The sequence below is a fragment of the Lathamus discolor genome, chromosome 1 (genome assembly GCF_037157495.1).
Source record: "Lathamus discolor isolate bLatDis1 chromosome 1, bLatDis1.hap1, whole genome shotgun sequence".
Classification (NCBI taxonomy): domain Eukaryota; kingdom Metazoa; phylum Chordata; class Aves; order Psittaciformes; family Psittacidae; genus Lathamus; species Lathamus discolor.
The window spans coordinates 50,934,703-50,960,138 of record NC_088884.1 but is presented as its reverse complement, the minus strand read 5'-3'; the positions used below and the strand labels follow the sequence as shown (position 1 = coordinate 50,960,138).

The 25,436-nt window shown below is 41.5% G+C and overlaps 2 protein-coding genes across 9 annotated transcripts in view; both read left to right on the top strand.

Moving 5' to 3' along the window:
- NR2C1 (nuclear receptor subfamily 2 group C member 1) overlaps positions 1 to 8,139 on the top strand; it is a 57,490-nt gene extending 49,351 nt beyond the window's left edge. For 7 of the 8 annotated variants that reach the window (XM_065670559.1, XM_065670586.1, XM_065670534.1 and 4 more), the window contains 2 exons: positions 1,825 to 1,930; positions 2,432 to 2,991. In XM_065670559.1, the coding sequence (XP_065526631.1) occupies positions 1,825 to 1,930; positions 2,432 to 2,606 (281 nt within the window). In that variant the 3' untranslated portion in view covers positions 2,607 to 2,991. Of the gene's footprint in view, positions 1 to 1,824; positions 1,931 to 2,431; positions 2,992 to 3,928 lie in introns of those variants that run through there. The other variant, XR_010610718.1, reaches the window with a different exon arrangement.
- Positions 8,140 to 11,391: 3,252 nt separating this feature from the next.
- On the top strand, positions 11,392 to 25,129 carry NDUFA12 (NADH:ubiquinone oxidoreductase subunit A12). The gene is made up of 4 exons (XM_065670598.1): positions 11,392 to 11,539; positions 16,960 to 17,042; positions 17,983 to 18,070; positions 24,860 to 25,129. Exons 1-4 carry the CDS (start codon positions 11,451 to 11,453, stop codon positions 25,038 to 25,040), a joined length of 441 nt encoding a protein of 146 aa, XP_065526670.1. The 5' UTR covers positions 11,392 to 11,450; the 3' UTR covers positions 25,041 to 25,129.
- The last annotated feature ends 307 nt before the right edge of the window (positions 25,130 to 25,436 follow it).

The window sequence follows — 25,436 nt, the reverse complement described above, 5'->3', positions numbered from 1 at the left end:
GATTAGTCTACAAGATGGAAGAAGAACAGTCCTCTGGTTATGACAGTGACTGAATAGATTATCTAGCACAATGTCTACTAGGATTCATGAGACCATCTGTTGGCCTGTCTGAAGAATCACTCCTAATAGACACCAGAAAATACTTCTCTGTGAACCTCACACTTGCAAAGCGATACTTACTTGTTTAGTCAGGAGTTAATTTGTTTCCTTCCAATTAGATTTGATAACATAAAAGGTAGAAGGAAACATATCTTAGGAAAAGGCTGTATCCAGTCACATGATCGAGGTGAATTTTCTTTAGCTCACATGCTTTCAGGATAGCATTCCAAATGATGTGTAGCTGCTTTCATGACAATGTGTTGTAAATATTGATCCTATGAGCCGTGTAATGAAATCTTCACATATCTGAAAGTCATGTTCAGTACCTTTAGTAGAAGGGATGTTCTGTCAGTGATTCATAGGTCAGACATTATGATTTCAGGGATTTTTCTGCTCTGCTACAGGATGGGGCTGGGTTGCACATGTGGCAGAGTCCTAAGGTAAGAAGATCTGCTTTAGTAAGCTCTACTGATCTGCCGTCTTCCATAGCTGGAGACTTGGAAGATACTGAAAATCATCTGTGCCAAGCTAGCTCTTTGACTGTCAGAAGGCAGCCTTGGGCAGAGGAATGTAAAGGAGTGCTGAGATTTTGCATCTTCATAAGCGGCTGCTTGTCTACTAGCAGTGATCTTCAAACCACTTTCAGAAGTTGACTTCTAGCTGTGTTTCTGACATCGCTCTAAAAGCAGTATCATGAAGGGATGCATACTGCATGTCAGTGACAACTCTTCAAAATGTATTCCTTCTTCGCAAACTTACTAACCTCTTGTCCTCTGCATTAATTTGGAGTCGTGCTTTTGGAATGACTGAATTACTGTATAGGATGAAATATTCCTCTGTGAAGCGATGTGTTCAGGGAAGTCCAGCGATTCACATAATTGTTTTGAAAGCTTCTAGGCCAAAACCTCCTGGTTTTCTTGACAAAAGGCCATACATTTGGAGAGGAGGAGTGATTGTTAGAAATAATCTTTTATCTGACATCATTTTGCAGCTCATTTATGATCCCATTTCTGAAAAATAAAGTCTACATGATTTGTCATGCTGCTATGACAGTAAAATATTTACATTAAGATAGATGGATGGATAATAAAAATTACAGACCACATAAAGTGTTCAGAATCAGCAGATAATAATTTCCAAATGTGACTTGGCAGTTAGGTTAATATCCTTTCATTTTAGCAAGATTTACATTTCAAGTGTTTAACCTAAAAATAATGCTTAGCACATTTGAAAATTTTGCACCAAACAGTTGGAAAAGAATGATCTGCTCCATATCTTCTCCAGTTTTTAGGAAACAAGTGCTTCATAGCCTTTTATTTTGCTTTTTCCACTGATCCTAATTTTATCCTTTGCATCCCACCCAAATGCTATTTGTGCATACAACAGTCCAGTAAATGTAAGTGTATTGAAACAATGCTACACAGAGAACAGAGCTGTATGATTGAGATTGATGTAACACTGCAAGCACTACCTTTATTTGAACTCTTGATGTGTTTTAAACCACAACAACTCTTCAAAATGGGTGTATTTATAAAGAACTAAACAAAATATAAACACAGAGGGAAAGAAGTATAGTGAGTTAAAGCAATGTCCTCCACTAAAAGTGTGAAGTTGCTACAGCTACCAAATGATGATTTTGGTATGCTTACACTTAGATAATCTGTATGGATTTCAGTCTGTTTTATCTAGAACAGGTATAACAATGTGGAGTGGGTTTTTTTCCAGATCATCCAGGTCTAGAAAATGTGCTACAGATCGAGAAATTTCAAGAAAGAGCTTACATGGAGTTCCAAGACTATGTAACAAAAGCATATCCAGATGATACTTACAGGTCTGTAAACTTGATTGATTCTTTTTTCAGAGCACTGGTGATTATTTCTTGTAATAAATATATACATTTTCTTCTTGCTTCCTTAAAGGTAAGAAATGATCTTTAGAGCACTTGAAATATTATGCAGGTACTCATACATATTATGAGTATTATTTATCTACTCATTCATTATTCATTTCCAAAATGAAATATTGGAAATACATATTTTTAATGTTTGAATTGCACCTACTTGGAGTATTTCCTCATTTAGTCTAAGTCCAAACATGATACTGTCCCTGTAAATTGACATGCATAATCATGTTTTTTGTACTGTTAAAGACATGCCTGAACATAAATTTAATACTTTCCTCATTTAAATGTTTAAGCCTTTCATGAACTAGATACAGTGAATTTTGGCCAGTGTTGTCACTTGTTATTTTTTCCTCTCACTGATAACATGATCGTGAATAACACCAAAATCTGTGACCACAACTAACACTTTTTAACGAACTTACTTTCTAGACTGTCTAGACTTCTTCTCAGATTGCCTGCTCTGAGACTGATGAGTGCTGCCATCACTGAAGAGCTGTTCTTTGCAGGACTAATTGGCAACGTTCAGATTGACAGCATCATCCCATATATTCTGCGAATGGAGACAACGGACTACAACTCTCAGATAATCAGTCATACCATATAAAAGTAGCAGTCAAGTATTCCGTACCATGGCAGTCATGGTGATGTAAATGCATACCCTGTCTCCAAGAGATGGCAATAAGCCTTCCCATGCACCTTTTCAAAGAAGGCTAATATTCCTCCTTTCCAGTACATTTGGGAAACGTGATGGAGTGTATTAAGGAATATAGGATCACTTCCTATTTTTCATCTGATCTTCAAGGACTTGTAAATTTACTTGGTATCTGAAGAAAGTCAAGAATTGTCCATCCTATTTTTATAGATAGATGAACTTGGAATATTTGTTTATGAAGTCCAGGCTTGTGAAGAAACTGAAGAAGCTTTGACTGAACTAAGGTATCTCAACTTAGTCTGATGGTTTAGAGAAATAAATTAACTTTTCTCTCTGAGTTGTGTTTTCATTGTTTTGCTACTAGTTCTTTCTTACTGGTCAAATGGAAAATACATGATCAAACATCCTGAAGAGGTCAGGGTTTCCATGGCAACAAGACTGTTATAACCAAACTTTGTTTTCCATTTGTTTTAAAGAGAGATTTGTTTCTTGAATGAAACGCTGGGCAATAGAGAATGCTGGAAATGCTGGAAAGTAGAGAAAGTTCACATTTTAAAATACTTTGATGAGAGGTTGCTGCAGTTGATCAATACTGACTGTTTCGTGGGTGCAGTGGAATACTGTGTTGTAGTACTACCTCTTGGTAGACATCAGCTGTTTTATACTATGGAAAACTAACAGAGAAGTGTATACTGCAGGTATTCAAAGACAGCATCATCCCGCTTTCTCTAGTCTTAGAAGTTAAAGCTTTTTCACACTACCACTTCCTCTGTCGTACTCGGTGCACAAAAGTGGAGCTACTCTAGATGCCTCTTGTGTTCACGTCTTCATTTTTTTTAATAGTTAGCCTTTGGCTATGCAGTTTTCTTCTCCAACCAATCTTACATGCTTATTGTTTAAATTTGAGTTTGTCAAATTCAGTGCCCCTCCCTATGTGAGCATGGTCTCAGCTGCTTTTCCTCTCCGTATTAGAAATGGGTGTAGATCCTTCATATTTGTTGCCTGAATCATACATACTTTCTAGCTCCATCTAAGGATGTTTTTTTTCTGTCCTGAGGTATGTGCCTCACTGACAAATAACACTGACATACACTTGCTTCTTGCTTCATTTTTCAGTGGGCCTTTATACATCCCTAGCACATTTAATAGTCGTTGCTTAAAATAAAAATTATTGTAGTAGAAGTAGTGGTCTACCTCTGATGCTAGAATTCAGGATTATATAAATCTTGGATCAAGGCTGAGTTCTGTTTATCATGAATCTTCTCTTTCTCCAGCAACACTGGGTGAGGAAGAGCCTCAGCAACACACATATGATGGCACCAGGAATTGCTCAGACAAAAGATCATCTTAAACTGGGGCCTTTGCCCACTCTGCACCAGCAGGTCCAAGGCCACCCTAACACAAGGAGACTATGAGATGAGGCTTCCGTAGTTTTTCTCAGCACCTGAGGACCTCAGCCAGCCAAAAAGAATTGGAGAACTGCCTCTGACACTGACTTTCTGTGTTCTTTTCAGTTCCATTACCTGACCTGTTTGGATCTTCTTCCACCCAAGCTGTGTACTTTGAGGCTTTACTATAGGATCAGTCACAGCCAACACCACAGGCAAAGCACTCATGGCTGAGGACCCCTGCTGGGATGGCACCACCCACCCTGCTCTGCCCGGGTATTTACTGACTTGCTGGAGTACTGACCTGCCTTCAGTGTCAGAGCTGGCTGTGTATGCTGAGCTCTTCCCACATTCCACCTTTCGAAGGATGCAGGATTCAAGCTCTTCATCTGGGTCCCCTTGGAGAGCAATGTGAGGACTATTGGTTCTCGCGAGGTATGCATCTCATCAGCAGGGTTTATGGATATATGAAAGAGTTGCTGCTGGTATGTTGTGCTTGTTCTCTCCCCAAGGGTTAGAGGCCCAGCTTGCCATCAGTAGGACCAAGTTGCAGATGGGAGGTGTATAACTCTTCATCTCTCCTTGGAAATTCTGACCCTACTTGCTAGCCCTTTGCTGTCCTTGACCCACTTCTGGCACTAACAGGCATGGGAGATTTACAGTCCTCTGTGTCACATTTTTTAAGGAAGCTGACAGCACATTATTCCTGAATATTTTGGAAGTGGTTTCCCAGGCATTCTAATAATCTTGGAAGAGTTTTACTCCAGTATTCTCCACACTCATGTAACCCAGATAATAGTAAGATGGAAATAAAATCTTGTTTCCCTTCTAAATGCAGTACATTGTGCAAATCTCTCTCCCATCCTTACAGAAATCTTTTACTCCATCGCTTGAGCCTCAGGTGTCATACACAGTTCTTGGTTTACAGCTGGTCAAAAGATTTGGCTCACACAGCCTCTTGCATGGGACCATCCAATTTCAGAGACAAACTGAGAAAATACGAGGTCTTCTACAGACGTTAGTCTTCAGTGACTGAATCCTTTGGCTCATTCCTCTTTATCATAGAACAGTCCAGGTTGGAAGGGACCTGAAAAGATCATCCAGTGCAACCTTTCATGGAAAAGGGAGCCTAGATGAGATTATCTAGCACTCTGTCCAATTGCATCTTGGAAGCTTCCACTGGTGGGGACTCCACTGCATCCCTGGGGAGGTTGTTGTCGTTACCGATTGTTCTCAGCATAAGCAAATTCTTTCTTATATCCAGATCTCCAAGATTTTCCAAAGATTATAGACAGTTGCCTTGCACCAATGGCAGACACTTAGTAATACCTTAGGGTGGATTTCTTCTGGGCCCATGGATTTGTGTGGGTTGAGCCTTTGCAGGAGGCTGCAGACCAGTCCTTCCTCCGCTGCTGGTGGGTCAACACATTGTCATAGCTATTTGATCCTGTGCTCTGTGGTCCAGCTCTGCTGATAAAGACAGAGGCAAAGAAGTTGCTGAGAACCTCTGCCTTGTCAGCATGACCACTGAGTATTTTCCCTGCCCTGTTAGGTATCAGGTATGCATCTTCCCTGTGCTTCTGCTTACTGCTCATATATATCTGAAGAACCCTTTTTTCTTGTTCTTGAAATCTTTGGCCAATTTCAGCTCTAGCTGAGCCCTGGCCTTCCTGACCACATCTCTGCATACCCTAGCGAGGTTCTTGTAATCCCTGATGGGTATTTAGCTGCTTTCCATAGGTGGTATGCTGGGGTTTTGCCTTTTTTTTTTTTCCTTTTTTGTCAGAGTGCTGTTTTGGATGAGATGACCTCAGAACCTTATTTTCTCTGGATTTCTGTTCTTGCTGTTTCTTTGTGCCCTAGTCTGTTTGCATACAAGTTAGCCTACTTCAGTAACATGTGGCCTGCCATTACCACTGACTGCTGGGTAGTGACTACTTTCCTAGGATGGTTAACTCAAAAGCACAAGAACCTTGGTCATGTTTCCCATCAGGTTGTTTAAATTCAGGTGTTTGTTGGGCAAAAAAACCCCATTTTATAATTCTGGATACCTCTGACATTTGGACCTCCACAAAGCAACTGTGCACACAGCATATTGCAAAGAGCTCTGGCTACTGGTAAGTAACCTTTCATCCAAAAAGCTTCCTTACATTTTTTCATAATAATAAATTTTCATCCTAAGTTCAGTATTGATTTAAAGGTAGGGTGCAGCTGCTCTATGCTGCCTGACAAGTAATCTTTCTCATCTTCATGACGAGCTAGAAGCTGGATCGCATACTGCAGGTTGTTGCTTCAGTGTTACTCACTTTGCTTTGAAGATTTTTCATTAATCATTTAAAAATCATTAATCATTCTTAAGCTATAAATTCATGCTCTTGATAAGGAATGAGATGTAACTGGGTTTTCTCAGGAATGGGAGCTTTAAAACAGGTAAATTAATACCAGGATAAACATAGTTCTTCCTTATTTCTGGATGTTAAGCACTGCGGTCATCTGAGAATAATGCAACAGCTCATGGGAAGGCGAAACACAAGTTCTGGTTTTGTTGTTTTGCTTTTTTAAGGTAACTGCTGCTCAGTTAAATGGAGCATATTGTTATCTTCATCTCGGACCTTCAGTGTTTCCAATACCTATTTTTTGTGCTGACATGATCTCACATTACCACCTGTATGATTTATTGTCATTTCTAGCCTTGTGAATTAATGTTCTTTGCTCCTAGATGAAAGGCTGGCTAATATTGCTGGTTTCCTTCCTGTTGCTGAGTAACGTTGTTAATCAGCTAACAAAAATGTGAATATTAAAGTTCACTCCATCATGGATATTAAAATATCTCATTATTTTTGTGACCTCTTCATCCTTGATTTATTTTTTTGATGTTTTGATCTCCAGCAGTCTGACAGTTTTCAAATCCATCAGGATTTAACCAAGCTGTCACATTCACTAGCCAAAAAATAAAAAGTCTCTCAGACAACAGAAGGACAAGTTTAGTTTCAACAACTTTAAATTTGTCAATGTTAAGAGCAAGAAAAATCATTTACATATAAATCACATGGAAGGCATAACCATTTTATACTTTTCAGAATCCTGTCTTGTAAAGATAGGAGTGATGCTACACACATAATAAGCTTACTGGTTCAAACATTCTTCATGGAAGTGTATGTTGTACATAAACCCGTGGGTTTAGGTTGCTTGTTTCATACCGGTTAAGTTCCTGGTGCATTAATAATTGTTATATTTTAAACTCTTCAGAAGTACACTTATTGCAATACTTTCTGCAGTTACAGCCTTACCTGTCCATACAGTTACTGTCTTTGTGTGTTCTCCAGTGTGGGTGAAAGTCAGTCTGTTCATCTTGAAACCAGTCTGGTTTGTTCAGCAGTGGCAGTTTGCTAGTACGGCCACTTCAGTGTAAGCACTACAACATCACTGTAATTGTCTTGCTGTTGTATTAAAACAAAATCACTGTGGATGTCTTGAAAGCTGCCTAAATTGGTAAATTCTATTTTGGCTGTATTTTTTAAAATAAACTGTAAGTTTCTATTCTAGAAAACAGCGGCAATAACCTATTACTTAATGTTTTATATGGATTGAATGGCACACCTAAGCCAGTGTATATATGATTACAAAGAGTTTGTGGATCTTTTACACTTTTATTACACAGTGTAGTATTGTCACTTGTATTCTGTCTCTGGGATTTGTGATAGCTGCAATATCTTGCTGTTTACTCCTCTTTGCTGCTATTAACCTTTTGTTTCCATGCTTACTACTTTCTGCCCTGTGAATTTGAAAATGTAATAATTGTAAAATTTAATTTACCATTTTTTTCTTTTGAAAACACTCCATAGATATATGTATTGTAATGAACCCTGATCAAATATCTTCATGTTATATCATGCAATAATGTATATTTGGGTATGATTATTTGATTCATTATGGAGCAGTTTTAGGTTGGAAGTTAGGGTATGATGGAACACAGGTTTTTCCTTTTGAAAGAAATACAGCTTTAATTATATCATTTTTAACTATTACTGGATAAATAATGAATTTATTAATGTTTAAAATTGTGAAATTATCATGAGTTTTGGTCTATTCCAGAATTGACTGAAAAGTGTAATTTTTTTGGTCTTTGTCCTCTATTATAAATGAATGTGGTGTTTGCATGACTGTGCAGATAATCCAGAACAGGCTCCCAAATGAGAAATGAGCTACCATTCTTTACATGTTTAAATCTGAAATGTTTTTATCGTTAAGTAAATTAATAACCACTGACACACTGCGGAGAAAATGTAAGGTGCACTGGTAAAAGATGAAGTTTGGATGATGTAATGAGTTACCTAATGGTGACAGCTGGAATTAAGCGTGAAGAGTCTTTTCCCCATAAAAGCTTACTTCAGGCTTTCTTCGGAAGTAAGTTCACTAAGTTCCTGGAGAAAGTAAGGCAGGCTTTCTCCTGCCTCTGTTCTAAAAGCTCACCTTTCTCATAGAACGGTTTGGGTTGGAAGGGACCTTAAAATCATCTCGTTCCAAGCCCCCTGCCATGGGCAGGGACACCTTCCACTAGACCACGTTGCCCAAGGGCTTATCCAGCCTGGCCTGAACACTTCCAGGGGGGGGGGGTGTCTGCAGCTTCTCTTTCATATGTCATCCTTTGAGTCATTGAGGAAATGGATTTGAAGAGTACTTTCTTGCTTGTTGCACTCTGAATCTGTATTAGAAAAGAAGCAACTAACTTGTGTTCAGACTTGGGAGGGTTTTTTAGTCCTTAAAGAGTCTTAAATTTTCAAAACCAGGAATTAAAAATTTCTTACAGGTGCATGAGTTATAAAACTCAAGTTACTGGAGTGATGAGACAGTATTTCAATGCTGTCTCCCAAAGATGTCCCAATAAATTCTCAGGAAGATGCTGTACTTGCATTTCTACTCCCGTGAATTCGACTATGACGTCTGCACTGAGTTCAGGGAGAATTTTGAGCACAGTTGTATGATTCTTTGTTCACCCTCAGTGACCAAACACATTAACAAAAGCAGTTTAAGTAGATGTGATGGGACTTGAGCAGTTATGAATTAATGAAATTCTCAGTGAAAATCTCATTTGACCCAATTAATTGAGAAAAATAATACAAAGAAATATCAAACTATAATTTGAAGATGCTGTAAAATGTTCCTGCTACTAAGAATGAATTTCAGCAAAACCTTGTGTAGGATCAGTGTCACATTAAGAAGTTCCCTTCTTCCAGCTTTGTGTCATAATGCCCCATTCTCCACAGTAGTCTCAGTCTAAGAACCATGGTGCTATGAGGATCAGGGAAGTGATCCAGATCATTTTCACTCTTGGGAAGAAGAAAAATAACTAGTATTATTTAATGGCCAGCAGAGAAAATGCCCATGGAATTATACGCTCAGTCAATGAAAATTACCCCAGTTACAGAAACAAGAACAGGCTTAGAAATAGGTTCAAGAGTTGAACCTATCCAATGCTTCAAAAGCTGGCTGACTTAATTTACTTAACTCTGTCATATTTTACACTCCATTGTCAATAAATCAAAATAATTGTTTCTATATATGAAGTTAGGGACAACAGAACAAGTGAATTCTGACTGCAGATGTTCCTGGCTTTCTGCTTGCTAATGTACAATTACCTGAGTGTATTTTAATATATTTAATTTTCTAAGAGTTTTAATTGAGAAAATGTAAATAACCTGCCACAAGTGTACTGAAGCCTGAGACTTGCCACAAAACAGATGCTGTGGTTACAGCACAGCACACCAAATCAGCAGGGCTTGTGTTTTCTGTCTGAACACAAAATCACTTATGTTTAAAGTAAAAACTGCTGAATGGGAAACTTAGACACCAGACTTTACATTAACATGGGTATTATATTTCCACACTGTGACTTTGGCTGGCAGACCTTTTTCACAGTCTCATTTTCCTTTCAGTTTTAACACCACCTACTTAATATTTCACTTCAACTCCTGCTTTGTCCCTTCCCAAATCCCCAGTCCCAGTAGTGTCAGCGCCCAGCCGCTTGGCCTCTCCAGACAGTTGGACTCCACTGGGCAGCCAGTGCTGGCTGCAGCACTGAAGCTGTGTTCACCAAGTGTTTTTCCAAGTCCTGCCTGCTCTGACAAGGTAATGCGGATCTATTTTCAGCCCTTGTGAAGGTCAGTGAAGTAGTTTCCGCACCCTGCCGGACCAGCCTCACAGTAACAGCAGTAAAGTACTCCCAGTGTCCCCAGCAAGGCGATCAAAACTATTTCTTCCTGCTGATGCAGAACCAGAAGGCAGTGGGACAAGATGTAGATGGAAAGGTGGAGAAGAGATACATGTTCCTAAATAGCCTCCCAGAGTCAGGAAAAGCCAGGGACCATCACCCACAGTTTGCATGGGGTGAGATGTCACCTCCCCTACCTCCTATTTTTTGATCTAGGCAATCCCGGACTCCTCACTGCCACTTTCAGTACTTGTGACCTGTGTGGAAAAAAGAAAGGATAGATGGTAGACATTTTTATTAAGAACAAAACAGAAATAAAAGGTGAGGAAGGGAGCCCCTATGCTGAATTTGTCTCGTGTTGATCTTCACATGTGAGCAGCCGCCAATATGCTTTTTTATGGATTTAGACTATGCAGATTGGAAGGACAAATCTCAGCATCTTCATCAAAAAATACCCTTCGGCAACCTTAGCAAAGGCCAGAAGAAGGATCTTGCTGCTGGTTGTTTCTGGGTTTTCACAAAAACACACGATAGATGTACTGGGAAAAGTGTGGTCTGCCCGCCCTGGGGAACTGTCATGCCTTTGCCTGGAGGGGCAGTACCTGGGATACCAGGGCGCTGTTCAAGCAGGGCGGTGAGATCCAGCTACAGCTGAAGTTTTTTGCAACGGCCAGCAGCCAAGGACACATGCATTTGTGAGGATGGGGTTTGAGGGAGTTCTGAACCTACAGCCTGGTGAAGAGGTGGAGAGGGAAATCTAATTGCAGCCTCCAGCTGCTTGCAGGACAGCTAACCAGGACGGTTGGTGCCAGCTTCCTCATCGCAGTGGATCACAGAGCAGCAGGAGATGGCTGAAGAGCTGCTTGCGGGGCTGAGGCAGGATCAGCAGTAGCGCACTCGGCAGCAGGGCAGGCCAGCACCGAGCTGCCCGGAGGCCAGTGTACCTCCCTCCTTGCCCAGGGCAGGCCAGGGACAGCCACGGCGCGCCTGCTCCAGGCCGGACGCAGGCCCGAGCACCCTCAGAGGCTGCGCGCAACCGCCGCGGCCTCACCCGGTAGCGTCGGCAACCACCAAACAAACGAGGGACGGCGGGACAGCGCCTCCGCATTGCGGGCCCCGCTCCGGCGCGATGAGGACGGGGCGGTGCTGTCCCGGCGGGAGGCGGGGCAGCCCCGGCAGCGGGCGCACCGCTCCAACATGGCGGAGTACGTGCAGCTGCTGAAGAGGGCGATGAAGCACCTCGGCGGCCACGGGGGCGTCCGCGGTGCCATATGGCAGCTGCTGAGGTAACGGGGCGCCCACCGCCCGGCGCGCCCGGCACAGGCGGCCGGGGGCTCCCACGTCGCCGCACCGCGGGGTCACCTTGACGGGTGGACGGGCGGGCGGCGAACGCCCTACCCCTCACGAAGTGGGGTTGGCGGGGGTGCGGGGCCGGCACGGGGCGGCCCTCCGCCGCCGCTCACCGCAGCACCGGGGCGGCCGGCTGCCTTTGCTCGCTCCGGGCGGAGCGCGGCGCTGGGCAGGCCGCAGGAGGAGGCCGCGGCGCCCCTTGCGGCCCGAGCGGCGGTGTGCTGGGGCGCTGCGGCGCGGTTCGCCGCCCTCAGCCCCCGTCGGGCGCGGACACTGTGGTCAGAGCGTTCTCCAGCCAGGCCCCGGCCGTTGTCCTCTGATCTTTAGGCAGGTTGCGGGGTTCCTCGCTGCTGCGCTGTCAGTACTGCCCTGGCAGGTTGCGTCTCTCAGCCTCCAGCAGTCCAGGCTCAGCTCTTCTTAGCCTTGTTGCCACAGCCGTGTCCACTGTGCTGACGCTCAGCTCTGCTGCAGCCACCTTCTGTGTTTCTGTGCATGTGCTGCCGCTGAAATCCTGCTGTGTAAAACAGGGAATTAACGCACCTGCTTCATGAGCTGTAATTCTTTAACACTTCAAACCGTACATCTGCCTGTTTGGCAGCAGGTTGTCACCGCTGACCTGTGCTCAGTGCCCTCTAGCTCCAGTGGAATCTTCTTGCAGAATTAGTTGCTGTCTTTATTTCCAGCCATGTCTGTGTACCTTGCCTCCCAAGCACAGAACTTCACACTCACCCACATTAAACTTTATCCTATTTTTATTCCCTGCTCACATCTCTACCTTGTGAATAGTATTTTGAATTGTGATAGCTGTTCTTGAAGCTCCTCCCAAACAGGAGGAGCTACACATTTACTAAGTCTGAATGGTACATGGTCTGAATTTGGCAGTGTCAGTAATCTGTTATCTTTGTAGCTGGCCTTGGAAAGTAATTAAACATTTCTTCAGAGTTCAGTGAATGTTGTAGGCCTGACCACGTAGCCAAAAAGCCTGGTTTTAATCACTAGTGAGAAGTCAAGAAAGAGTACAGGATAGGGAGGATATGCAAAGGTGAGGTTCTCTGCTATATATCAAGGTCTGTGTTCATAGAATCATAGAATAGTTAGGGTTGGAAAGGACCTCAAGATCATCTGGTTCCAACACCCCTGCCATGGACAGGGACACCTCACACTAAACCATCCCACACAAGGCTTCATCCAACCTGGCCTTGAACACTGCCTGGGATGGAGCACTCACAACCTCCCTGGGCAACCCATTCCAGTGCCTCACCACCCTAACAGGAAAGAATTTCCTCCTCATATCCAATCTAAACTTCCCCTGTTTAAGTTTTAACCCACTACCCCTTGTCCTATCACCTCAGTCTCTAATGAAGAGACCCTCCCCAGCATCCCTATAGGCCCCCTTCAGGTACTGGAAGGCTGCTATGAGGTCTCCACGCAGCCTTCTCTTCTCCAAGCTGAACAGCCCCAACTTCCTCAGCCTGTCTTCATACGGGAGGTGCTCCAGTCCCCTGATCATCCTCGTGGCCCTCCTCTGGACTTGTTCCAGCAGTTCCATGTCCTTTTTATGTTGAGGACACCAGAACTGCACACAATACTCCAGGTGAGGTCTCACAAGAGCAGAGTAGAGGGGCAGGATCACCTCCTTCGACCTGTTGGTCACGCTCCTTTTGATGCAGCCCAGGATACGGTTGGCTTTCTGGGCTGCGAGCGCACACTGAAGCTGGCTCGTGTTCATTTTCTCATCAGCCAACACCCCCAAGTCCTTCTCTGCAGGGCCGCTCTGAATCTCTTCTTTGCCCATCCTGTAGCTGTGCCTGGGATTGCTCCAACCCAGGTGTAGGACCTTGCACTTGGCATGGTTGAACTTCATAAGGTTGGCATCAGCCCATCTCACAAGCGTGTCAAGGTCCCTCTGGATGGCATCCCTTCCCTCCAGCGTATCAACCGAACCACACAGCTTGGTGTCATCGGCAAACTTGCTGAGGGCGCACTCAATCCCACTGTCCATGTCAGCAACGAAGATGTTAAACAAGACCGGTCCCAACACCGATCCCTGAGGGACACCACTCGTTACTGGTCTCCAGCCGGACATCGAGCCATTAATCACAACTCTTTGTGTGTGGCCGTCCAGCCAGTTCTTTATCCACCGAGTGGTCCATCCATCAAATTGATGTCTCTCCAATTTAGAGACAAGGATGTCATGTGGGACAGCATCGAACGCTTTGCACAAGTCCAGGTAGATGACATCAACTGCTCTACCTCTGTCCATCAGTTCTGTAGCCCCATCATAGAAGGCCACCAAATTGGTCAGGCAGGATTTCCCCTTAGTGAAGCCATGCTGGCTGTCACGAAGCACCTTGTTGTTTTTCATGTGCCTTAGCATGCCATCCAGGAGTATGTGCTCCAAGATTTTGCCAGGCACAGAGGTGAGACTGACTGGTCTGTAATTCCCCGGGTCTTCCATTTTCCCCTTCTTGAAAATGGGGGTTATATTTCCCTTTTTCCAGTCATCGGGAACTTCACCTGACTGCCATGATTTTTCAAATACAATGGCCAGTGGCTTAGCAACTTCATTCGCCAGCTCCTTCAGGACCCGCGGATGGATTCCATCAGGTCCCACGGACTTGTGTGTGTTCAGATTTTGAAGACGGTCTCGAACCAGATCCTCTCCTACAGTGGGCCCAAGGTCTTCATTCTCACAGTCCCTGCATCTGCCTTCTAAGAACTGGGTGGTGCAGTCAGAGCCTTTGCCAGTGAAGACCGAGGTGAAGAAGTCATTCAGAACCTCAGCCTTCTCCAAATCCTGTGTAGCCAGTTCTCCCGAAAGCTTCCTCAGGGGGCCTATTTTGTCCCTAGTCCGTTTTTTGTTTGCTACGTACCTGTAGAATCCCTTCCTATTATCCTTAACATCCCTGGCTAGGTTTAATTCTAACTGGGCCTTAGCCTTCCTAACCTGGTCCCTAGCTTCCCGGACAACATCCCTGTACTCTACCCAGGCCGCCTGTCCTTGCTTCCATTTTTTATAAGCCTCTTTTTTCCTTTGAATTTTCCTCAGCAGCTCCTTATCCATCCATGGAGGTCTCCTGGCCCTCCTCCTGCACTTCCTTCTAGTTAGGATGCAGCACTCCTGAGCTTGTAGCAGGTGATCCTTGAATATCAACCAAGAGTCTTGGGCCCCCCTGCCCTCCAGGGCTATATCCCATGGAACCTTACTAAGCAGGTTCCTGAAGAGGCCAAATTTACACTAGGATAAACAAGGCAAGATTTCTGAGCCTTCGTGATGCATTTTATTCTGGTCATCATAATAGCCCTCTTTCGTTGCAGTTTAAATTGATCCATTTTGAACAGTTTAACATAACATTTTACACAGTTGCTGGTCAGGCCTCATCAGTATTTTCATGCAGTGGTTTTAATACTAGTTTTGTTCACTGGAGACAGCTCAGTTCACCTGGTACAGTCTAGGGTCAGCTTTGGTTTTTTTCCTCTGTGTCACCTCATCGATAGCTTGTTATTGCCTTGTGATATCCAGATGTTCTCCTTGCATTATGCACATAGCGCTGCAGGTCTTACTAGTCTCCAGGCGCATCACCTTCGTACCAGTGCTGTGACCATCGTACCATTGAGTTCCATGCTGGTGATACCAGTCCAGCCCTGAAGACAGTACCGAACCTCCTATACAACAATGTAACCTTCCTCTGTGTGGTAGTATCATAATCTGTCAGACCCCTGTGCTTTCTGGGGATGGGGTTTCTTGTTTGGTTTTGTTTTGGCCACGAACCCTGTAAAGTGTTAAGTAAGGCTACTAACATCAACATTCTTTGTGGAACTTCACTAGAAACCTTGGATCAATTCTATTTCTACTTTCAGCTGAGCATGTTGTCTTCTTCCTGTCAATGTATTAGTCCCTTTACAATTGTTATACATTTTAAATTATTTTTTCATTTGTTTGTGGTACAATATTGCATGCTTTGCTGAGGTCGGCTTGTCTTTTGGGACATCTCAACTTCGTATTCCTGCTACCTGTGATGACAGGCAGCTTCTGACTTTTCTGTCTCCATGGTAGAAAGCAGTTCAGGTAGACCTTCCTCTTGCACAATGTTTTTTCAAGCTGTTAAGCAGTATCAGTTAAGACAATATATAATTTCCCTGGCTACTGTTTTACTATTATTATTGTTTTCTGGCATCCTCCCTAAGTTGTTTTCTCCACTTCGTTTCCCTTTTCAGGCAGTAGCTATTACACTGTCAGTTCTCAAGAAGAAATGGAGCTGAGAAAATAAAAGCGCGGAAGAGTTTGAGTATTAGGTTTCACTAGAGTGCCTCTTCCTAAGCACTTCTTAAGGAATGTCTTGCCAGGGAGCTTATGTGAGTCAAAGATCACAGGTTGTGCGAACACCTTTCTACCATGAAGGAAGAGAGAATAGACAAGACTGGAGGCAGTGCTCTCTTTTTTTTTCCGTTCAGAAGACTGAAGTTAGAAGAGAGGAATGCTAGGTGGAAACTCACACCTGATCCTCCTAACTGTGCCAACCACAAACATAGTGCCCCCTTTCATCTTTCAGGCCATTGAATCTTTCATCCCAGCTCAAGGAACAGACTTGGTGCTTACAGGAAGAGTGATCAAGGTGTATCTTGCAACAACTGATGTGGTTTAGAAGTAATTACTTGGAGAAATGATCTACCCAAGTCAGGAGATTTTCTCTGCAAGGGTTTTTATTCTGAATTTCTCTGCTTTTCTCTAAATGCTTACATCTTTAATAGTTACACAAAAGCTGGAAAGTAACAGTTGTAATTTAGGGTTTAGTGTGCGATTTCCTTGGCAAGTAGCTATGATGGCTTAAAATACTACCGTTCCTCTCCCTCCTGGCAGTTAGTGCCCACATGGACATGTGAGATCTCTCAATGTGCTTTATTGCTGACCACTTTTCCATGGCAATTCAATCTGAAATGCTTGTAACAAGTAGTTGAAAAGGATGGTAACATCTTCAACCAAGTGTATTAACATGTGTCTCTGGGAATCCCTTCCACAGCATTTAAGGTTTTGTGCATGTTACATTGTGCTATATTGCCGAGTTGCTTTGTCTTCCGCTATGAAGAGCTTTTAAATAAATAATAACCCCCAAAAGCCTTTTTGTATAACTTTTAGTATCCTGTCAGTGGAGCGCACAGTAAAGGCGTCCTGGCATTAGTTGCAGAGTTGGTGATTATGTTTTGCCATCCATAAGCTTGCATAGTTTTTTGAATACCTTTATATATATGTGTTTAAGAGTTTTCATTACAGATTTCTACCAACCCCTAAGAAACCTCTATCACAATTAAATTCTAACATGATATTAATTGAAAGTATTGTTTTGGGAATTCACAGGGTCAATGATTTGAAGACTGGTACACTGGTAGGAACTGACAAATACGGAAACAGATACTATGAAGACAAAAGAAACTTCTTTGGTATGTGTAGTGTGAACACCTCCTGACTGACTCTCCAACTTTTATAGCTTGTGTAGTTTCTGTTAGTGAAATAAAATGTGCTGTCTGCCTGACTTCCTTGCACTTGACTTGTGTCAGTCTTAAAGAGGGGGCAAGAAATGCTTTGACATCTTCTGTCTCTCTGTTGCTTCTCTCAGTTCCTTTGCCAACATAGTCAATCTGAAATATAGGACAAATGTAAGCCAGTCAGATACTTTCCCTATAGGTATGCCTATACGATAATGTGATTGAGGGCTGAATTTGGTCCCTAACCTAAAAGCTGGTAGCTGAAAAGGTGAGGGAAGAGAGAGAAATGCCTTTAAAACTGCTTTTCGGCTATACTTACTTGTGTGAGCATTTCATGGCAGAGACACAGATTAGCTTAAACTTCCTGTTACTTTAAGTAATGGGATTTTAAATAACATATGTAGGGTACTTAAAAAGGTAGCACCTAAAACAGCAAAGGTGGAAGGTGATGTGTAAACAATTGTCATGCTCAGTAGGCCAAGCTCTGCCTGCTGTAGGTTAACTTGTAGGGTACCTGGGGAAAGCAGCTGCTGGTAAACATTGCTTGGTAGTTTTATATGACTGAAACTTAGTTTAATCTTCAGCTACTAATGGCAATGTCCTTTTGGAAAAGACTCCTCCCAAAAAGCTGTTTCTCTGCCTGAAAATTTTCTAAGTCCCTACTTCCCATTACTTATAAAATAGCAAATACTTGTTTCCTCATGTGGGCATTAAATACAGCCATATCAAAATACAGTAACAATGGAAATATGGAAGACTTAGAAAAATAAAAGCTGTAGAGACTTGCACATAATGGTAGATACTTTTTGTGAACATACTTTTCCTTGTTCTCTTCTTTATATGAAAACAGTTTGGTTTTTTTGGCTGATAAAATATTCCTGTTTGTTTATTTAAGGTCGCCACAGATGGGTCATCTATACTGATGAAATGAATGGCAAAAATACATTTTGGGAAGTTGATGGAAGCATGGTGCCGCCTGAATGGTAAACCATTTAGCTTAATAATGTGGCCAGACACCACAATTGCCTATATATTTTCCTGTATTCCAAAGCAGAAAGTAAAAAAAAATAATCATGAAGTTTTCTTGGGTGCAGCTATCTTATATATGGCCAGAAGATTTGAGACTGGTTACTTTTAATTTTAATCCCCGTTCATAATATAGTATTGCCCACTGTCTTAACTGTCACACTCACTGCTTCTTGGAATGAGAGGAAGATTTTGCCAGCCAGATTGAGCAGGTGAAGCCAGTCTTCCTGTTTTCCTTATTGTGATTCCATCTTAATGGTTTGGCAAAGCGTACAATAGCATTGAGCAGCCTGAGGGAGAAAAAAATACTTTAAATTACCCATTCTAGACAAGAACCCAAACAAGGTAAGGCAGTAATGGAACAACATTCCTTATTCTGCAGCCATTAACAGCGTAATTGTTTCAGTGGATATACCTTGATACTCTACAAGATGATGAACAGCAAAGGGCCAGGGTATTCAGCTCAGTATGTTGACTACTACTTGACTATATTTTTTCTTCAGGTTTTATTTTCTGTTCTTGCCTTTCAGTAATAAGAACAACCTTGAGTTCCAGAAGATCTCTGGCCACACAGCTGTTAGTACTTTTTTTGTCTTCCTGAATAACTCAGGAAAAAACACATCCCAAATAAAGTAACAGTATATGCTAGCAAAGCCAATCACCAGCTGATTCTTGGGGAGTATGAACAGCACTTCAGGCACAAAGCAGTGAAAGATGGTATGCAGTTAGAGGTGCTTGGGTAGACTGAGCATTGGTGAACACTGGCTTTTTTTGTTCCTCTGATAGATGTTCTGTGCACAGCTGAGATTAATTATCTAAACTAAACTGTGGCTGTCATTAGAACATTTGAGAAGCGTGTGGGTAGATTGTCTAGGTAGTCAGTTTTGCTTCAGATTCTCCCAGCATTAATATTAGATTAATGCAGTGAATGTTTTTTTCTGTCTTCTCCAGTAAAAGCTTAATGGCACTGTTCTTTTTTTTGGAAGTGGCATCAGAATCTCAAAAACCAGCATGTTCATGCTAGTGCTGAGCTGTTGTTACCTGCATAGTAATTGTTGGTTTTATCCTTGCACTATTCGATTGTGCCAGTTTTCAGGATGTTCTTTATTTTGAATCACCCATTTTTGTTGTTTTCTCTGTTCTTTGCTTATGCTTATGTGTTGTTTATTGTGTGCTTAAAAACCTCAGAAAAGGGTTTCTTTCTGAGTATCAAAGTGATGTTTCTAGGATCAAGTAGCTTGTTTAGATCACATAAATTAGTGAGGTAGAAAAACTTGTTTTTCTGTCAATGTGGGAAAAATTGCTCTAGAAGAAACTGTAAAAATTTAGTTATTTTTCAAGACTGGTCAGTGCAGTAAGGCACAAAAGGGTAAACAGTCCTGTCTCCTGAGGTATTTTCCCAGGAAACTTAATTGTGCAGTACTGTTCAGTTTTGGGGGTACTTTTTTATCGCTGATAAATTTGTATGTCCCATGGCAGCCCTAGATACTCATTCTTACGTAGGAGTCCTAGCTTTGTGATACATCTAGATCACAAGCATTTAATTTTACACTGTTTAGATACATTTAGAAATATTTTGAGTGGGAATAAATGCTAGTTTTTAAAACTCTATTTTTCATCTGATGGTACACCATCTTAAATTTTTGAAGTGGCATAAACTTCTGAACTGGGACTGTTTATTGTTAATGTATTGTACAAGTTTCTGTCCATGTCAGCACTGGGGTTGTGCAGCTACAGAGGGAATTGAATGGGTTTACTGGACCCAGAAATGTCTTAGAAATATATTAGGTTGTGTGAAATTACTTCTATTAAAAAGAGATGAATTTGGTCTCTAGTATAATAGTACCTGTCCTGTCAGTTGTAAAAAATGTTTATCTCTTAAAGCACTAGCCCTGCCTTCAACAGATGAAAAACTTAGTGTCCTTCGGTCAGCTGGGAAGCATATAAAGTACTGTTGTAACAGCTGGGTTGTGATCTGAATACTTCCTCTAAATGCTGATTTTTCACTCCGGGTTTTAGTTAATTCAGCTAAGCAGAACATTTTGTGGGTATGTTGTTGTACCCTCTGTGGGTGGAAGCAGGTTTTACTGTTGTTTATGCTGGTGTTACTTTCAGAAACTATTTTGGAACTGTCATGCCTAAAGATGGCACTTTTAAAGAAACTGATCAGGGCTAACCTAGAGATTTCTGATTTTTCTTTTTTAAATAGTAATGCTAACTAGTTTGTAATGATTTTGCAGTGCTCTGATAAAAATCGTACTGTATGTAGGATCACACTACAGATTATCTTACTGATTACACTATTTTCTTGGGAGGAATAGAAAACACTAGCAGATACGCAGGAAAAATACTCCCTTTCTTCTGTGCATCTTCTGTCTATCCTGAAGAATAGTTTTGTGGACAGTTGTGTACTTTCAGGCTTATAGAATATGAATGATTGTTGAAATACAGTTAGGTGGACCTTACCATGTGTGATGAATTGGGAAAAAGCATTTTGGAGTATTGAAAAGTTCTGAAAACAACTGTCTGGGAAAATAAAATGAGAATTCATTTAGCTACCCTTTACCTTTTGTCAGTTACTAGAGAAAAGGAAAAAGCAGCAAGAAAAAACATCTCATGTGATAACATACTGTAGTAGCATTTTTAGGAACCACTGAGTATTTTCAGCATTCTGAAATAATTGATGTAATGTCTTCTGACAACGGATGTGCTGAAATCACAGTCTGAAGGAAATCAGAAGAGTTGTTTTGACATACGTCTACTGTACAGGGAATCGAGACTTGCTTTTTAAAAATATTGCCATACAAGAATATGTAGGCTTGTGGTTCATTCTGATGTAGTTGTGTTATTTAACTCCTTGTGACTCTGTGTTTTCTTTTCAAAGATTCTGAGAGGTTCAGCTTGAGTCTACTTGGAGGGGTGTGAAACTTGGAAACCAATTTTCCACTTTTGGTGGGGTTATGCTGTGAAGTAAAGCTTCCTTTGGAGAGTCCAAAGTCCATGCAAGTAAAGCCCTGATGTCCTAGTTTCTTGCTGTGCTTCTCTTGCAATGTATTCAGAGTCTTTTCATGGCTCTCCACCCACTATCCATTCACCATTTATCTGGTTTAATGGAAGTTGGTTTGTGTTTTGGCCAAATACTGTGAAGAACAGATTGACAACTGGTTTATGTAAACAAATGAGTTAAAAATAATTTGCTCTTTCAATATGTTATGCCCCGTGTAAGAAGAACTGTAATTTGAGAAGAGTTTCCTCCTTTTGCCGGGGCACTTAATTTTGCCAGCACTGTCCTTTGTATAATGTCTGTCCTCTACTTTGATGTTTAATTCCTTATAGTGCAAATCTGACATACTTGGAAGGAGCCTCAGGGGTGCTAACTTCATACAATGGAATAGTTAACATTCAACTTCGGTTTAATAACCTACATCCTCTTTAGTTAATCTGACAGCTGAAGGAGGAAGGAATGTAGCATCTCAGACTTACAAGTGCCAATATACTAAGAAATGTAAAGAAATGTGCTAATCTCCTGTAAAGTTGCTGCTTTTAAAGTCTGCCTCCAAGGAAAACAAGAAGATTGAGCAGAAGGCGGGGTGGGGGGGTTGTAAAATTTCTGCCCTTTTAGTAGCTTCACAATAAATTTGTGGGGTTTATCACTAGATTAAATGCTACTGTATGGTTTCAGGTAAATGGGATGCTGTCTCATTACTATGCAATGGTATCTTATGGCAGCACGCATGAGAAATCAAAGTGAATCTCCCATGTGCAAACAAATAAAACCATGTTTCTCTTCCCATTCTTCTCTGCCCTTTGACCATAACACACATCTTCACTTCTCTTGTGTCTTACTGCAACATGGTTAACTTGTTGAAAAAAGTGGATGCCAACCAGTTGTCAAACATCCTGAACTTACATAGATGGTGCCTGAACGTTGCAGATGCACATATGGTAATAGCTGCAGAGTTTGTGTAGCATCAGTTCTTGTTTGACAGCTTGTACATCATGTAATTGGCTCCATTCCCTTGTAGCTTCAGTTTGAAACTTCCTTGCTTTTAAATATTTGTTTAAAACTTGGGGGAAAATTCTCATGGAGTCTTGAGAGCATTTGACGATACTGTCATCTATCTACCCAAGGAAAAGGCCAGCGACTGTTAGCCTTAGTCTGCTTGGTAGTGTCTCTGCTCTGTGGTTCAGGAAGCTGCTTCATTCTCTTCAGAGCTTCTGCTATCCTTCTGATTTTCTTTGCTCTGTGTAAGTTGTCTGCTTTTTTGTAGGTTTTAAGTCATTAATTGCTTTTGAATCCTTTTTTTCCATGCATGGATTTATAGAGAGAATTTATATGGAAATCTGGCCATCTGCAAGATGTCAAATCTCTTTATTCACACTGTTCAGTCTAGTGCATGAAAAGCTCTTCTTGAGCATCTGAGAACAGTCTATGAGACATCAGAGCTTCAAAGGACTCTTTGAGGAAGGTTGTCAAGGGGAAAGTCTTCCCAAAATAAAGTTTTCAGATTTTATATATTTTTACATAAGTGTAGAGTGAGAGCTTTTGTTTGAGACGGCAGATTCTTTGCAAACCAGAATGCTTTTGTAAATAACATGCTGGGCTTCTGAGGGGAATCGTGACCAGGCTTAAGCCCTGAAACTCTTGTTTCTGCCAACTTTGATGCTCCTCACACGAGGCATGATATCTCAGGTGATGTGAAGCACACTAGTGCACAATTCTTATGGGTGTGAACTGGGAGAGGGAGTTCACCTAAGGTCAGAACTTTGTATAATGGGGCCAGGGCATTTCAGAGGCTGGTAATATATGGCGTATCAAAGATGGACTCCAGTTCTGGTGAAATCTGAAGACCTTTATTGCGCGTCTTGCATCCCTTTTGTAGTCCACTAAGTGCTAAGTAGTAACTTTCCACACTCTTACTTCCTTGTCATCCTAATTCAGCAAAACTACTAAGGGTTACAGATATTTACATCCTTTGGCCTGTCTTTGAGTTACACATTCTGACTTATCTTGCAAACCACCTGCTTTGTTTTGCTAACCGATCTTGACACTTCATTGTTCTCTTTACTGTTCCCAAGGCTTCAGACCAACCAGGGCAATAACGCCTGGATCCATTTCGTTAACTATTTCTGTGCTGTCACCCACAGTAATACCAGGTTTAAAATCGAGCAAGGCCTGATCCTGTATCCTTAGACCACATTGTGATTTGTAGTGCTATGGGGGTGCCTGCTTCCAGGCAGAAATGATTACCCCAAATCTTTTATAATAGAAGTAGTGGAAATGTGTACTCCAAATGATACCAGACTTACGAAGGAGAGTGGAGGGAGGAAGAGAGGGATCCACTTCCCATTCATGTTGCCACTTAATATATATATAATTTCCAAACTCCTAAGTGGATGATTTTTCCCATGGGAGGCACTTCTTTACCTTTAAACAAGTTGGGTTTTCTTACTTTTAAAGGTTTTTATAGTTCCATCTGGTTTTGTATTCAAGCCAGTTTCCTGACAGTCCTTAGTCTTATAACTTGTGGCTTTCATTTTGGGTTTTTGTTTGGTTTTTTTACTTCTAGAAAATGAACATGTGGCTGACATTTTTTAAAGTGAGATTTAGTACTAAAGTTATATCCAAAGTTGTGATTTTTAGCTTTTCTGAAATAAATGTCTAGTAGCTATTTTACTGGAAATATAATCAACCTTCTGTAGAGCTCTTCGGATTTAGAATATACTTGTCAGTCTGTTTCTCACTACTTTTATTGAGGTTTTGTTTTGCTGTATCAATGAAGTGTGCCAGATTTGTTGCTAAAGGCTGAAGATGCAATTTTTAGGCTTTCTAATAATAACTGAAATAGAAGACTTCATATTTTTAGGTCGAGTCTTTGACAAAAGCTGATTAGCAGAAGCCTCTTTAATTCTACCTCAGTAAAAAATACCTAAGCTTGCAAAAAAAGTCATAACCTCACTTCTGTCAATGGTGCATGCAGAATGAAGAACTGGCAGATAATTACTCAGGTTTGAAAGTTGCTTTGGGCACTGTAATAGAAGTGGGATAACACCAATTCAGTTGATCCCCGCTATAGTGTTTCAGTACATTGTTATGGAAAGTACTTTGCTTGATCATTAGTGTTGTTTCCACAAGGGAGGATTGGCATTTAGTTCCTAGGTAAAGGATAATTACTATAATCACTTGGTAATTACTCCATTCCTGATTGGTATTAATCATTTCATTGTGCACTCAGTAAACATTTAGGTGATTGATTGTTGCAGGTGAACCTGCACCATTAATTCATATCCCAAGTGGTAGCTTCATGAATGCTTTGGAGTTGGTACTGAAGTTGTTGTGCAGTCTTTTGGTAATCAAATCAAACCAAAAACCTAAAACCCAACAAAAAATCCCCAGACAATGAAACAAGACCTTGTGGTTTTGTCATTTTGACCTGGCTGGCTGGTTAAGACCATACAAACAGGTAACAATTAAATAGTCTGCCCAAATACTGAGCATACAGAGGAACAGGAAATTCAAACTTGGGTGTGCTTTCAGTTGCTTAGGAGCAGAACTCAGTTATGTTTGTGTAATTACTTTAAATCAGCATCCCATACCCTCATTCAGAGTCCTAGTGGATTAAAATTATACTACCAGTAACCCCCCAAATAAATCTTTAGTGTCTTCAGAGGAGAACCCTTGGGAGGAAGGCTTGTTACAGGTCATGTAATGTTCCTTAATGACAGTATGTCTTTTTCCTCTTAAGGCATCGCTGGCTTCACTCAATGACGGATGACCCTCCAACTACTCATCCACCAGTTGCTCGGAAATTTATCTGGGAGAACCATAAATTCAATCTGAGTGGCACTCCCGGACAGTACGTACCTTACTCCACTACTCGCAAGAAGATACAAGAGTGGGTCCCACCTACAATGGCTAGCAAATAACAGCAAAAAACATGACTTGCCTCAGCTTTGGCTTTCAGCGTAAATTGTATTTTCACTGGTTTTATTCAAAATAAAAGCCTTCTACAACAGCTTTAATTTAGCATATTGAATAGAGGGGGAAATGAGTGGAAAAACATTTGGAAGAGGTAGAGGACAGAATACATGGTAAGTTTTAATCTCATGAAGATACCGGGCTTTTGTCATATTGTCAGCGGCTCGTCTTCACGTAAGCAGCTCCCAAACTCTTTATAGCATGAGAACCATTCCTGTGAGTCACTCCTCACATTTGTACCATTCAACAGAATACAAATCTAAACTTGAAATACGGGATTCTCATATTTAACATTTATCCTATTATAGTTTATGCATGGCAAATAACATACTGTTCATGTACTG

Coding starts and splice junctions, on each gene's coding strand:
- NDUFA12 (XM_065670598.1), top strand. CDS start 11,451: ATGGCGGAGTACGTGCAGCTGCTGAAGAGGGCGATGAAGCACCTCGGC. Junction 11,540..16,959: donor GCCATATGGCAGCTGCTGAG/GTAACGGGGCGC, acceptor GGGAATTCACAG/GGTCAATGATTTGAAGACTG. Junction 17,043..17,982: donor AGACAAAAGAAACTTCTTTG/GTATGTGTAGTG, acceptor TGTTTATTTAAG/GTCGCCACAGATGGGTCATC.